The sequence below is a fragment of the Scyliorhinus canicula genome, chromosome 24 (genome assembly GCF_902713615.1).
Source record: "Scyliorhinus canicula chromosome 24, sScyCan1.1, whole genome shotgun sequence".
Classification (NCBI taxonomy): Eukaryota; Metazoa; Chordata; class Chondrichthyes; order Carcharhiniformes; family Scyliorhinidae; genus Scyliorhinus; species Scyliorhinus canicula.
In genome coordinates this window covers 202,701-215,688 of record NC_052169.1, presented here as the reverse complement: position 1 = coordinate 215,688, position 12,988 = coordinate 202,701, and the positions used below count along the sequence as shown (strand labels likewise).

Below are 12,988 nucleotides of genomic sequence, written 5' to 3'. Positions count from 1 at the left end.
TATTATTATGATAAACCTGGAATTTGATACTTTTCATGTGATCTTTTACACTTGAACACTCAGCACTAAAATCCATGTGTATCTGCACTTTTTATTTCATGTGAGACTCTGGCTCTAACAGTATTTGTTTGATTTTTAAAATTTAGAGTACCCTATTCATTTTTTCCAATTAAGGAGCGATTTAGCGTGGTCAATCCACCTAGCCTGCACATCTTTTTGGGTTGTGGGGGCGAAACCAATGCAAAAACGGGGAGAACGTGCAAACTCCACACGGACGTTTATAAGCAGGGGGATTGAGTTTCGGAACCACAAGGTCATGCTGCAGCTGTACATAACTCTGGTGCGGCCGCACCTGGAGTACTGCGTGCAGTTCTGGTCACCACATTATAGGAAGGATGTGGAAGCTTTGGAAAGGGTTCAGAGGAGATTTACTAGGATGTTGCCTGGTATGGAGGGAAGGTCTTACGAGGAAAGGCTCAGGGAATTGAGGTTGTTTTCGTTAGAGAGGAGAAGGCTGAGAGGTGACTTAATAGAGACATACAAGATAGTCAGAGGGTTAGATAGGGTGGACAGTGAGAGTCTTTTTCCTCGGATGGTGTTGACCAACACGAGGGGACATAGCTTTAAATTGAGGGGTTATAGATATAGGACAGATATCAGAGGCAGTTTCTTTACTCAGAGAGTAGTAGGGGTGTGGAACGCCCTGCCTGCAACAGTAGTAGACTCGTCAACTTTAAGGGCATTCAAGTGGTCACTGGATAGACATATGGATGAAAATGGAATAGTGTAGGTCAGATAGGCTTCAGATGGTTTCACAGGTCGGCGCAACATCGAGGGCCGAAGGGCCCGTACTGCGCTGTAGTGTTCTATGTTCTATGGACAGTGACCCAGAGCCGGGATCGAACCTGGGACCTCGGTGCCGTGAGGCAGCAGGGCTAACCCACTGCGCCACCGTGCTGCCGGCTCTAACAGTGTTAATCAGTCTTCCCGCCAGATACCAACAAGCCCAGGGTGAAATTCAAGCAGTTGCTGCTGCCACAATAAAGGCTCATAAAAGTAGCAGTGCTTGGGTCGAGGAAATGGAGGGTGGAATAGTAGCCTTGGATTTCAGACAAAAGATACCTTTAGGAAGGGAAGGAAAATCAGTTCTCACAATAAATGTATAAAAGAAACAAGAATGCTTAATCTGCATTTATTTGCAACACAGCAATATACAATGGCCCAAATGTGACTGCCAACTCACCATTCAAGACAAAAGCTTCTTTCATTTCTGTACGGTCAGTCACAACCCAATAATTTCAAGTCCATCCGAGGTTTTCTGGCCAATCACTTCTACAGAGTCACGTTGCCAAACATCATCCTGTTTGTGGCTTAGATAATTTTTACTGCCTGCTGATAGGGTTTCCTGCACATGTATTTCACCTTCAATGAAGGAACTGCCCACTTGCCAAGCAAAACAAAAACTTTAACGTAAAACGGGTAAAATACTTCCCCCAAATCGTGGAAAATAAGATAATTGCAATTCACGACTGCAGAGTTATAAATAGCACTTTAAACAAACTTTGTAAGATTGATTCATCTTGAGCCCATTGCACTTGGTCTAAATTCAGTTATTTCCAATAGCCAGGTACATAAACTCAGGAGCCATTATAAAAAGAAATATAGCAAGTAGTACATTACAGGGAACAGAAAAAAAGACATACTTCAGATCACAAGTGGCTTCTTCCTTTCTGCAAAGGTTTGGAATCCTTTTGTACCATCTGGACCTCTGGGCAAACGTACTACTCCTTGGGGCAGTCCACCTGCAGAATGCATTTTTCGGGAAAGCAGAGGGCTGTCTGTTGGACTGTTTTCATGCGATATCACCTGTGCTTGCTTTCGTTTCTGTACCCATGGGCTGCCAGAGGGCGTGTTGCTACTGTCAGATGAATAGTCAGTCCACTTACTTCCTAATTCAGGACTTGTAGCAGGGCTGAGCTTTGCATCTACAGTAAGTGGAGATTTCCATGGAATTATGTTCTTCCGCTGTATCGATGGGCTTGAACGGGGACTAGTCCATGGACTGGATCGAGGTGAAGCATTAGGACTCAGATGATTGTTTTGATAGGTGTTGGGGCACAGCTGATTATTGGGTATAAGTTTGCGGCTAAACATTGGAGAAGCAGGGTTGCTTTCAGTGTCCGATGAGCTGTACACAGAGGAATCTTCACCCGTGTACTGCAGCTCTTCCACTCGCTTATTGGCAGATTTGCTTTTTGACCCATTTTTGCCATCATCTTCAGCTTCTTTGGTCTTCTCTCTGACAACTTTCTTCTTTCGTGGTTTCATGCCTATCAACACCACTTTCATGCCATCATCTGTTTTTCCAAGTGACTCATGTGCTTTGATTGCAGATTCAACATCTTCAAACTCTACAATCACACACTCTTTCATTCCTAGCTGTGAATAGCGACTGCTTAACCTCTTCACATCTGCAGGAAGCTCCTTTCCAGGCTTTAGAACACGAACAGAAGAGATTGGACCAAACAAGCCAAACACCTTTACTATGTACTCCATTACCTTCTCTTGCAAGCCACTGTTTTCAGATTCCTGGTTTTGGTTTAAAGCTTGAAATTCTGGGCACATGTGCATATCATTTACCAACAGCATCCGACTGGGAAGATTTTCACTAGGGAACACTGGAACAGGAGTTTTCCTTCTCACCTTTCTTCCTTCTTCATTCAGCTCCAGTAGCTGTGAGTGCTTCAGAGCAAAGGCAGTGGTTTGCCAGTCACGAGTCAAATGCTTCACCTGAAACAGGAAAGATCTGGTTTTAATAGTTCCTAGTTTATCAGCTAGGTTTGTAGCGAAGTCAATTCACTAAAGGCATTACTGACTGTACTGTAGCAACCACTTGCAGTTTACGAGGGGAAAACTTCAAAAGGACACAGAGTTTAAGTACGAATTTTACTGAGTTTATTTTGCAAAATAAATATGTCCAATCAAGCAATCTTGACACAGTTTTATATTCCTAAAATCTGCTCGAGTAGTTTGCGTCTATTCTTCACAAGTAGATGAACTGAATGCCACAGTAGAGGAGGAGGGTGTAGAGACATTAGTGAGGATAAAGTAGAGAAATTAGGTCCAAAACAGAAACTGTGACCACAATTCCTCAAACCCCACAGATGTGAGAGATGCATTATGATTGTAGATGTTACACATGTGTAAAAACAAGAGAGAATGAACCTGGTAACCACAGGCCAGTGGTGAAAAACCTACTGGAGGCTATTGTCATGGAAAAACCATGGGTTCATAAGAATTCTTCTGAAAACTTTGAAGAGTCATATTATTTTTTAAAATCTTTTTTAAAAATAAATTTAGAGTACCCAATTATTTTTTTTCCAATTAAGGGGCAATTTAGCATGGCCAATCCACCTACTCTGCACACCTTTGAGTTGTGGGGGTGCAAACTCCACATGGACAGTGACCCAGAGCTGGGATCAAACCTGGGACCTCGGCGCCATGAGGCAGTGGGGCTAACCCACTGTGCCACCGTACTGCCCTGGGACCTCGGAACCGTGCTGCCCTGGGACCTCGGCGCCATGAGGCAGCAGGGCTAACCCACTGCGCCACCGTGCTGCCCTGGGACCTCGGCACCGTGAGGCAGCGGGGCTAACCCACTGTGCCACCGTGCTGCCCTGGGACCTCGGAACCGTGCTGCCCTGGGACCTCGGAGCCATGAGGCAGCGGGGCTAACCCACTGCGCCACCGTGCTGCCCTGGGACCTCGGCGCCATGAGGCAGCGGGGCTAACCCACACCGTGCTGCCCTGGGACCTCGCCGCCATGAGGCAGCGGGGCTAACCCACACCGTGCTGCCCTGGGACCTCGGCGCCATGAGGCAGCAGGGCTAACCCACTGCGCCACCGTGCTGCCCTGGGACCTCGGCGCCATGAGGCAGCGGGGCTAACCCACTGCCCCACCGTGCTGCCCTGGGACCTCGGCACCATGAGGCAGCGGGGCTAACCCACACCGTGCTGCGCTGGGACCTCGGCGCCATGAGGCAGCGGGGCTAACCCACTGCCCCACCGTGCTGCCCTGGGACCTCGGCACCGTGAGGCAGCGGGGCTAACCCACTGTGCCACCGTGCTGCCCTGGGACCTCGGCACCGTGAGGCAGCGGGGCTAACCCACTGTGCCACCGTGCTGCCCTGGGACCTCGGCGCCATGAGGCAGCGGGGCTAACCCACTGTGCCACCGTGCTGCCCTGGGACCTCGGCACCGTGAGGCAGCAGGGCTAACCCACTGTGCCACCGTGCTGCCCTGGGACCTCGGCACCGTGAGGCTGCAGGGCTAACCCACTGTGCCACCGTGCTGCCCTGGGACCTCGGCACCGTGAGGCAGCGGGGCTAACCCACTGTGCCACCGTGCTGCCCTGGGACCTCGGCACCATGAGGCAGCGGGGCTAACCCACACCGTGCTGCCCTGGGACCTCGGCACCATGAGGCAGCGGGGCTAACCCACTGTGCCACCGTGCTGCCCTGGGACCTCGGCACCGTGAGGCAGCGGGGCTAACCCACTGTGCCACCGTGCTGCCCTGGGACCTCGGCACCATGAGGCAGCGGGGCTAACCCACTGTGCCACCATGCTGCCCTGGGACCTCGGCACCGTGCTGCCCTGGGACCTCGGCGCCATGAGGCAGCGGGGCTAACCCACTGTGCCACCCTGCTGCCCTGGGACCTCGGCGCCATGAGGCAGCGGGGCTAACCCACTGTGCCACCGTGCTGCCCTGGGACCTCGGCATCGTGAGGCTGCAGGGCTAACCCACTGTGCCACCGTGCTGCCCTGGGCCCTCGGCACCATGATGCAGCGGGGCTAACCCACTGTGCCACCGTGCTGCCCTGGGACCTCGGCGCCATGAGGCAGCGGGGCTAACCCACTGAGCCACCGTGCTGCCCTGGGCCCTCGGCACCATGATGCAGCGGGGCTAACCCACTGTGCCACCGTGCTGCCCTGGGACCTCGGCACCGTGAGGCTGCAGGGCTAACCCACTGCGCCACCGTGCCGCCCTGGGACCTTGGCACCCTGCTGCCCTGGGACCTTGGCACCCTGCTGCCCTGGGACCTCGGCGCCGTGAGGCAGCGGGGCTAACCCACTGTGCCACCGTGCTGCCCTGGGACCTCGGAGCCATGAGGCAGCGGGGCTAACCCACTGTGCCACCGTGCTGCCCTGGGACCTCGGAGCCATGAGGCAGCGGGGCTAACCCACTGTGCCACCGTGCTGCCCTGGGACCTCGGCGCCATGAGGCAGCGGGGCTAACCCACTGTGCCACCGTGCTGCCCTGAAGAGTCATATTAGACACAAAGCTTTAATTCTGTCTCTCTACAAACGCTGCCAGCTGAATATTTCCAGCACTTGGCTTTCTTTTTATAATGAATTAACAAAGGATTTCCTAATAAAATTGTGTCTGACTTGGAGAGGCGATGGGGGCACAGTGTCATTGGAATAGTAATCTAGAGGCCCGTGGTAATTATCTGGGGAACCAGGTTCATTCCCACCACGGCAGATGGTGGAATTTAAACTCCATAAAAAATATCTGGAATTAAAAGTCTAATAGTGACTATGAGACCATTGTCGAGGAAATCTGCCATCCTTACCTGGTCTGGCCTACATGTGCCTCCAGACCCACAGCAATGTGATTGTTAAATACCCTAGCAAGCCGCTCACGAGCGGCACTGTAGCACAGCGGTTACCACAGTTGCTTCACAGTGCCAGGGACCAGGGTTTGATTCCCAGCTTGTGTCACGGTCTGTGCAGAGTCTGCACGTTCTCCCCATATCTGCACGGGTTTCCTCCGGGTGCTCCGGTTTCCTTCCACAATCCAAAGATGTGCAGATTAGGTAGATTGGCCGTGATAAATTACCCTTAGTGTCCAAAAAGGAGGCTAAGTGGGGTTACTGGGTTATGGGGATAGGATCTTCATAGGTCGGGTGACCTTTCCAGGGGCTGGTGCAGACTCGATGGGCCAAATAGCCTCCTTCTGCACTGTAAATTCTATGAAATCTATGAAACTGCCACAAAAATACATAAAAGGAATGAAACCGGACGGACTACCCAGCATTGACCCAGGCATCGGAAACGACAATGGCAATCCCAGTCCTGCCGACCCTGTAAAGTTATTAACATCTGGGGGCTTGTGCCAAAGTTGGGAGAGCTGTCTCACAGACTAGTCAAGCAACAGCCTGACATAGTCATACTCACAGAATCATACCTTACAGACATTGTCCCAGGCACCCCGATCACCATCCCTGGATATGTCCTGTCTCTCCAGCAGGACAGACGCAGCAGAGGTGGCGGCACAGTGGTATACAATCGGGCAGGAGTTACCCTGGGAGTCCTCAACATCGACTCTGGACCCCATGAAGTCTCATAGCTTCAGGTCAAACATGGGCAAGGAAACCTCCTGCTGATTACTACGTACCAGCCACCATCAGCTCAGCTGATGAATCAGTACTCCTCCTTGTTGAACACCACTTGGAGGAAGCACTGAGAGTGGCAAGAATGCAGATTATGCTCTGGGTGGGGGACTTCGATGTCCATCACCAACAGTGGCTCGATTGTACCACCACAGACCGAGCTGGCCAGGTCCTAAAGGACATAGCTGCTAGATTGGGACTGCAGCAGGTGATGAGGGAAGTGACCACCGCACAGTCCTTGTGGAGACAAAGTCCCGTCTTCACATTGAGGATATCCTCCATCGTGTTGTGTGGCACTACCACCGTGCTAAATGGGATAGACTTTGAACACATCTAGCAATTCAAGACTGGGCAACCATGAGGTGCTGTGGGCCATCAGCAGCAGCAGAATTGTATTCAACCACAATCTGCAACCTCATGGCCCAGCATATCCCCCACTCTACCATTACCATCAAGTCAAGGGATCAACCCTGGTTCAATGAAGAGTGGAGGAGAGCATGCCAGGAGCAACACCAGGTATACCCAAAATGAGGTGTCAACCTGGTGAAGCTACAACCAACGGATTAGGTCTAAGCTCTACAGTTCTGCCCCACCCAGCCGTGAATGATAGTGGACAATTAACTCACTGGAGGAGGAGGCGACACAAATATCTCCATCCTTAATGATGGGTAAGTGCAGCTTGATCACTTGCATCTACCTGGCAATGTAGAACATTTCTCAGGTGTGCCCTGCACACAAGCGACAGGACAAATCCAACTCAGTTTCTGATCAATGGTAACCCCCCAGGATGTTGATAGTGGGGGATTCAGCGATGGTAACGCCATTGAATGTCGAGGGGCGATGGTTAGATCCTCTCTCGTCGGAGATGGTCATTGCCTGGCACTTGTGTGGTGCGAATATAACTTGTCAGCCCAAGCCTGGATATTGTCCAGGTCTTCCTGCATATCGACATGGACTGCTTCATTATCTGAGGAGTCGCGAATGGTGCTGCACATTGCGCAGTTATCCGCAACCATTTGTGATGTTATAGAATTTCTGCAGTGCAGAAGGAGGCCATTCGGCCTACTGAGTCTGCAGCAACCGTCTGAAAGAGCACCCTACCCAGCCCACTCCCCTGTAACACCCCTGGACACTAAGGGCAATTTAGTATGGCCAATCCACCTAACCTGCACATCTTTGGACTGTGGGAGGAAACCGGAGCATCTGAAGGAAACCCACGCAGACATGGGGAGAACGTGCAAATTCCACACAGGCAGTCACCCGAAGCTGGAATCGAACCCGAGTCCCTGGGGCTGTGCTGGGCCGAGGGGGGTGGAGATTGTGGTGGGAAAGAGAGTGAAGCTTCAGATGGAGAGGTGAAGGTGGCGGCGGATTGAGGGGGGTGGAGGTAGGCACATGATAGTAACGTGTGCGTTGGAGGGGTGCTTGGTGGTGCTTGTTATTGTAAATGGCCCAAATTGGGATGATGCAGAGGAGATTCACCAGGACATTGCCTGGGATGGAGCATTTTAGGTATGAAGAAAGGCTGGAAAAGCACAGGTTTGCTTTGGAGCAGAGAAGGTGGAGGGCTCTGGTTGAGGTGGATAAGATTATGAGGGGCATGGATGGGGTGGATAGAAAACAGCTGTTCCCCTTCATTGAAGGGTCAATAACAAGGGGGCATTATTTTAAGGTGAAAGGCAAGGTTTTTCATCCAGAGGGTGTTGGGAATCTGGAATGAAGGGAGGGTAGTTGAGGCAGGAAACCTTACAATCTTTAAAAATACTTGGATCAGCACTTGAAATTTCACAACATTCGAGGCTCTGGGCCAAATGCTGGGAAGTGGGATTAGTGTCGATTTCAGAGTAGTTTTTGTTGGTGCAGGCTTGATGGTCTACAGGGCATCTTTCTGTCCTGAATGATTCTATGGAATATTGTGCGCAAGCTGTACCATATTTTAGGATGGATGTCAAACCATGGAGAAATTGAAGAAGCTGTTATTCAAAGTAGGAAAAGGAGGTCTTCAGATTTGAGGGGTTTTGATTGAGTTAAGGAGAAACTCTTGGGTCGATAACTTTAAGTTATGGAAAGTAATTGGAAAAAGAACGGGTTGGAAGAAATGAGAAGTTATTTCAGTGGGTCTAAATAAACTGGTACACAGTAACTGGTGCACACAACTGAAGCAGTGGTAGAATCGGACACCTTTCAGAGCATTCTAAAGACAATGGACGTGTTCCATCCTTCTCCAGTAAAAGGCCGAGTTAGGTGAATTGGACATTCTGAATTCTCCCTCAGTGTACCTGAACAGGCGCCGGAGTGTGGCGACGTAACTTCATTGCAGTGTTAATGTAAGCCTCCTTCTGACACTAATAAAGATTATTATTATTAAAAAACTGTAGTATTTTGGCTCACGCAACTGTCAACTCTTCATGTGAATCCATCGAGTCGAGGTCATGTAGGTGAAGTTGGGCATATTAACTACCCAATTCTGCCCAATACCATGTTGCACTTTACAGCTTGAATGAGGAACCGGGAAATTCTCAGTCTTTTGTACGAGATGTTAAATCAAGATCTGACCTGACCCCTCAGTTAGATGTAAAAAAGGTTGTGCCGTTACTTGATGAGCATATTGTTGAAAACGTCTAGTTCGTGGGCTTTAGAAATTAAAGTTTTGACTGTGGAGAATGGGAAGAATCAAATTGGGAAAGTGATGAGGAAACGTGGGTGGAATTTTAATTCAAACACACCTGGGGTCATGTTGACTTAAGAGGTGAACATAAGAATTAGGAGTAGGTCATTTGGCCCTTGCTCCATCATCCAATACGATCATGGCTGGCTGTTGCCTCTGTCCACTTTCTTGTCCATCTTCCATAACCCTGGACTTTCTCGTCGATCGAAAATATAACTCCGTTAGAAAGGAAAGATCACAAAAATAGTGGGGAGGAGGGCACTTACTTTAAAAATAAATAAATTTAGAGTACCCAATTATTATTTTTTAATTTTCCAATCAGGGGCAATTTAGCGTGGCCAATCCACCTAACCTACACACCTTTGGATTGTGTGGGTGAAACCCATGCAGACATGGGGAGAATGTGCAAACTCCACACGGACAGTGACCCAGAGGCGGGATTCGAACCTGGGTCCTCAGCGCCGCAGTCCCAGTGCTAACCACTGCGCTACATGCCACCCCCATAGGGCACTTATTTAACGGAAGAATTGGAGACATGACTTTTACAGTTATTACAATAAAGGACAAGTTATTCATGTGGTTTCCCAGAATTAAAGAACGTTTTGGAATTGGAAGGTAGTTAATTTGCCTTTTTACCTGGGAACAGACTTGGTGAGAGATTGCCATGGAGATGGGCAGAGCTGAGCGATTTCTGTGAATTCAATTGGATCATAAACAGGCAAAACTGGTTAATGTTTGGAAAGCAGCTAAGAGACTGTCAGCTTTGGGCATTAGGTAGCTTGTAGCTCCTGGAAAGTAAAGTGGTAAAGCCAGACCTACACATCAAGACAGTGAATGGGAGAATTGCGATTGGGAGCTGGTATTCAGTTTGAGACCAAGTTGGTGAGGGGAAAATCGACTAGAAGATTTGTTTAGCTAGAAGCGAAAGGAAGAAATTTCAGTAATCATCTCAATAAAAGGCAGTTAACCTTGTTGCAGTTAGAGTTTTGGAAATACTCATTTGGAAATACTTAAAAGGAGAATTTTTGAGACAGATTGTTGAGACAGAAAGGGGGTTGAATGATTTCCGGTGGCAGCCATGGAGTGAGCGGTCACACATTTGGTGGCTCCCGCTCGAGGTGGGATTTTTCGGTCCTTTCCTACTCGATTTAGGGGGTGTTTGCTGGTATGAGGTGCATGAGCACTGGGGAACTGCAATACTCCACCGGTGGGGCCGATTTATGGCTTATCAGACGAGGAGTGTAACAAGTATGAAGCAGCAGCTGGAATTTTGAGATGCGACACAGGAAAAGATGGCAGAGGATGCTGGGGTATTGTTGCGAGCCCAGTAGTCTGCTGAACAGCTTTAATAATAATAATCTTTATTGTCACAAGTAGGCTTACATTAACACTGCAATGAAGTTACTGTGAAAATCCCCTAGTCGTCACATTCCGGCGCCTGTTCGGGTACACAGAGAGAGAATTCAGAATGTCCAAATTATCTAACAGCACGTTTTTCGGGACTTGTGGGAGGAAACCGGAGCACCCGGAGGAAACCCACGCAGACACAGGGAGCACGTGTAGACTCCGCACAGACAGTGACCCAAGCCGGGAATCGAACCTGGGACCCTGGCGCTATGAGCTTGCGGACTTTTTGAATGCAAAGTTCCAGCAGCAGAGGCAGGAGGCCTCAGAAGACCTGGCATGGGTGGTGGAACCACTTAGGGCGGCTATCGGGAGAGTGGGGCAGAGGCTGTAGGCGCAGGGTCTGGCACTACAGAAGATGGAGGAGCCGATGGGGGAGCATGGGGACCAGCTGGCCTTGCTGGAGGCAGAGATGGTGCTTATGGCGGATAGCCAGAAGAGATAGAGGGAGAAGGTGGATGACCTCAAGAACCATTCTAGGAGGCAGAATCTCCAGGCTGTCTTTGGGGATTGAGGGAACGCAGGCCGCAAAGTATGTGGCAAGTATGTTGGAGACGTTGGTGGGGGAGGGGTTCTTTGACCCCCCTCCCAAGGTGGATTGCGCGCACCGGGTGATGTGTTGGGCAGGCTGGGTCGATGTGGACTGCACTTGATGCAGTGTAGCGAGAGACAGACCTCCAACACTGGATAAGATGCAACACGGTTTTATTTAACCTCTTAACTATTATACATGTTCAACTGTGGGAAGGCACTATGCTGACTTGACGGGAGACCTGACACTAGCCTGACCAGACTAACTAGCTACCGCATGGTGTTTGCACTGACTAGCTCACAAACTCTGACTGTCTCAGAGGCTGGGTCCCGAAAGAGCAGGAAACCTGGTGCCCTCTGGCTTTATAGTGGTAGTGTCCAGTCTGGTGATTGGCTGCTCGGTTCTGTGTGCCTACTGGTCATCCTGTGTGTCAATCATTGCCTGTCTGCAGTTCATTATATACACAGATATATATTATGACACCGGGCACTGAGGAGGCAGCTGAAGACGGGGGAGACGCCGAGGCGATGGCGGTGCGGCTGCATCATTCTTTCAATAAGGAGAAGATACTGAGGTGGGCGAAGCAAATGAAAAAGTGCACCTGGGAAGGAAGCGTGAAGGTTGGGGAGGGGGAAGTAGGGGGTGGGGGGAGGTTGTTTTGTTACCTGTTGCCATAGTTGGCTTTTTGTGAATATATATTAAAAATGCCTCCAATAAAATGCTTTTTTTTAAAAAAGGGAGGATTGAATTTATGGCTTTGAATTTTACATGGGTAATGTTTTCACGGGTGTTTCTGAGACACCTCATTAGTACCCGCATCATTTGGCAACTCATCTATGAACAGTACTACATAGTGAAATTTATCTTTGCTTCCAAGCATGGTGCCAGGGCTGAATTGGTCCTTCACATACCAGATAACTAACCCACTGAGTTAAGACAGTGAGCTAATTATAGTATTCCACAACCCAATCAATAATTAGAAAATTCAGCACAGATTTTAATTGAATCCAAAACCCAATCTAGAACACGAATCCTTGAAAGCTTGAATCATGTATTTACATTCCATTTCCATAAGACATAGGAGCAGAATTAGGCCATTCGGCCCATTGAGTCTGCTCCGCCATTCAATCATGGCTGATATTTTTCTCATCCCCGTTCTCCTGCCTTCTCCCATAACCCCTGTTCCCCTTATTAATCAAGAACTTATCTATCTCTGTCTTAAATACACTCAGTCAATTGGCCTCCACAGCCTTCTGCGGCAAAGAGTTCCACAGATTCACCCCGCTCTGGCTGAAGAATCTCCTCCTCATCTCTGTTTTAAAGGATCGTCCCTTTAGTCTGAGATGGTGTCCTCTGGTTCTAGTTTTTCCTACAGGTGGAAACATCCTCTTCACGTCCACTCTATCCAGGCCTCGCAGTATCCTGTAAGTTTCAATAAGATCCCCCCTCACCCTTCTAAACTCCAACGAGTACAGACCCAGAGTCCTCAACCGTTCCTCATGCGACAAGCTCTTCATTCCAGGGATCATTCTGGTGAACCTCCTCTGGACCCTTTCCAAGGCCAGCACACCCTTCACATCATTTCAGGCTCTGATCACCTCAATTCAACGTTTAACATTAAAAAAAAACGACCTTTTTGATCATACGAAACACTAACTCACATGCAAACAAGATATTGGAACAGTCTCCGATTGTATACACCAAGTATTTTCTAATTTAACTACCTTTTTGAAGGAGGTCAGTAGTTTAACACTGACATATCCCATTTTATTTCTTCTCACATGCTTCAGTAGAAATGCATCTTTCTCCAGGTTCTCATCCGAAAGGTAATATTCAATCTGAGAAATTAGGTTTTGCATCAGCTCAGGGTCAGGAGTCATCCAGTCACCGTCCAGCTCATCCAGCTCGTTCTCTGCTCCACTGAAAGAAGCC

At 49.3% G+C, this 12,988-nt stretch overlaps 1 protein-coding gene across 1 annotated transcript in view; it reads right to left on the bottom strand.

The window, feature by feature from the left end:
* larp6a (La ribonucleoprotein 6, translational regulator a) overlaps positions 1-12,988 on the bottom strand; it is a 25,990-nt gene extending 13,002 nt beyond the window's left edge. The window contains exons 1-2 of the mRNA XM_038784505.1: positions 12,781-12,988; positions 1,704-2,790 (exon numbers count right to left, since the gene is read on the bottom strand). Of these exons, the coding sequence (XP_038640433.1) occupies positions 1,705-2,790; positions 12,781-12,936 (1,242 nt within the window). The 5' untranslated portion in view covers positions 12,937-12,988 and the 3' untranslated portion in view covers position 1,704. The remainder of the gene's footprint in view (positions 1-1,703; positions 2,791-12,780) is intronic.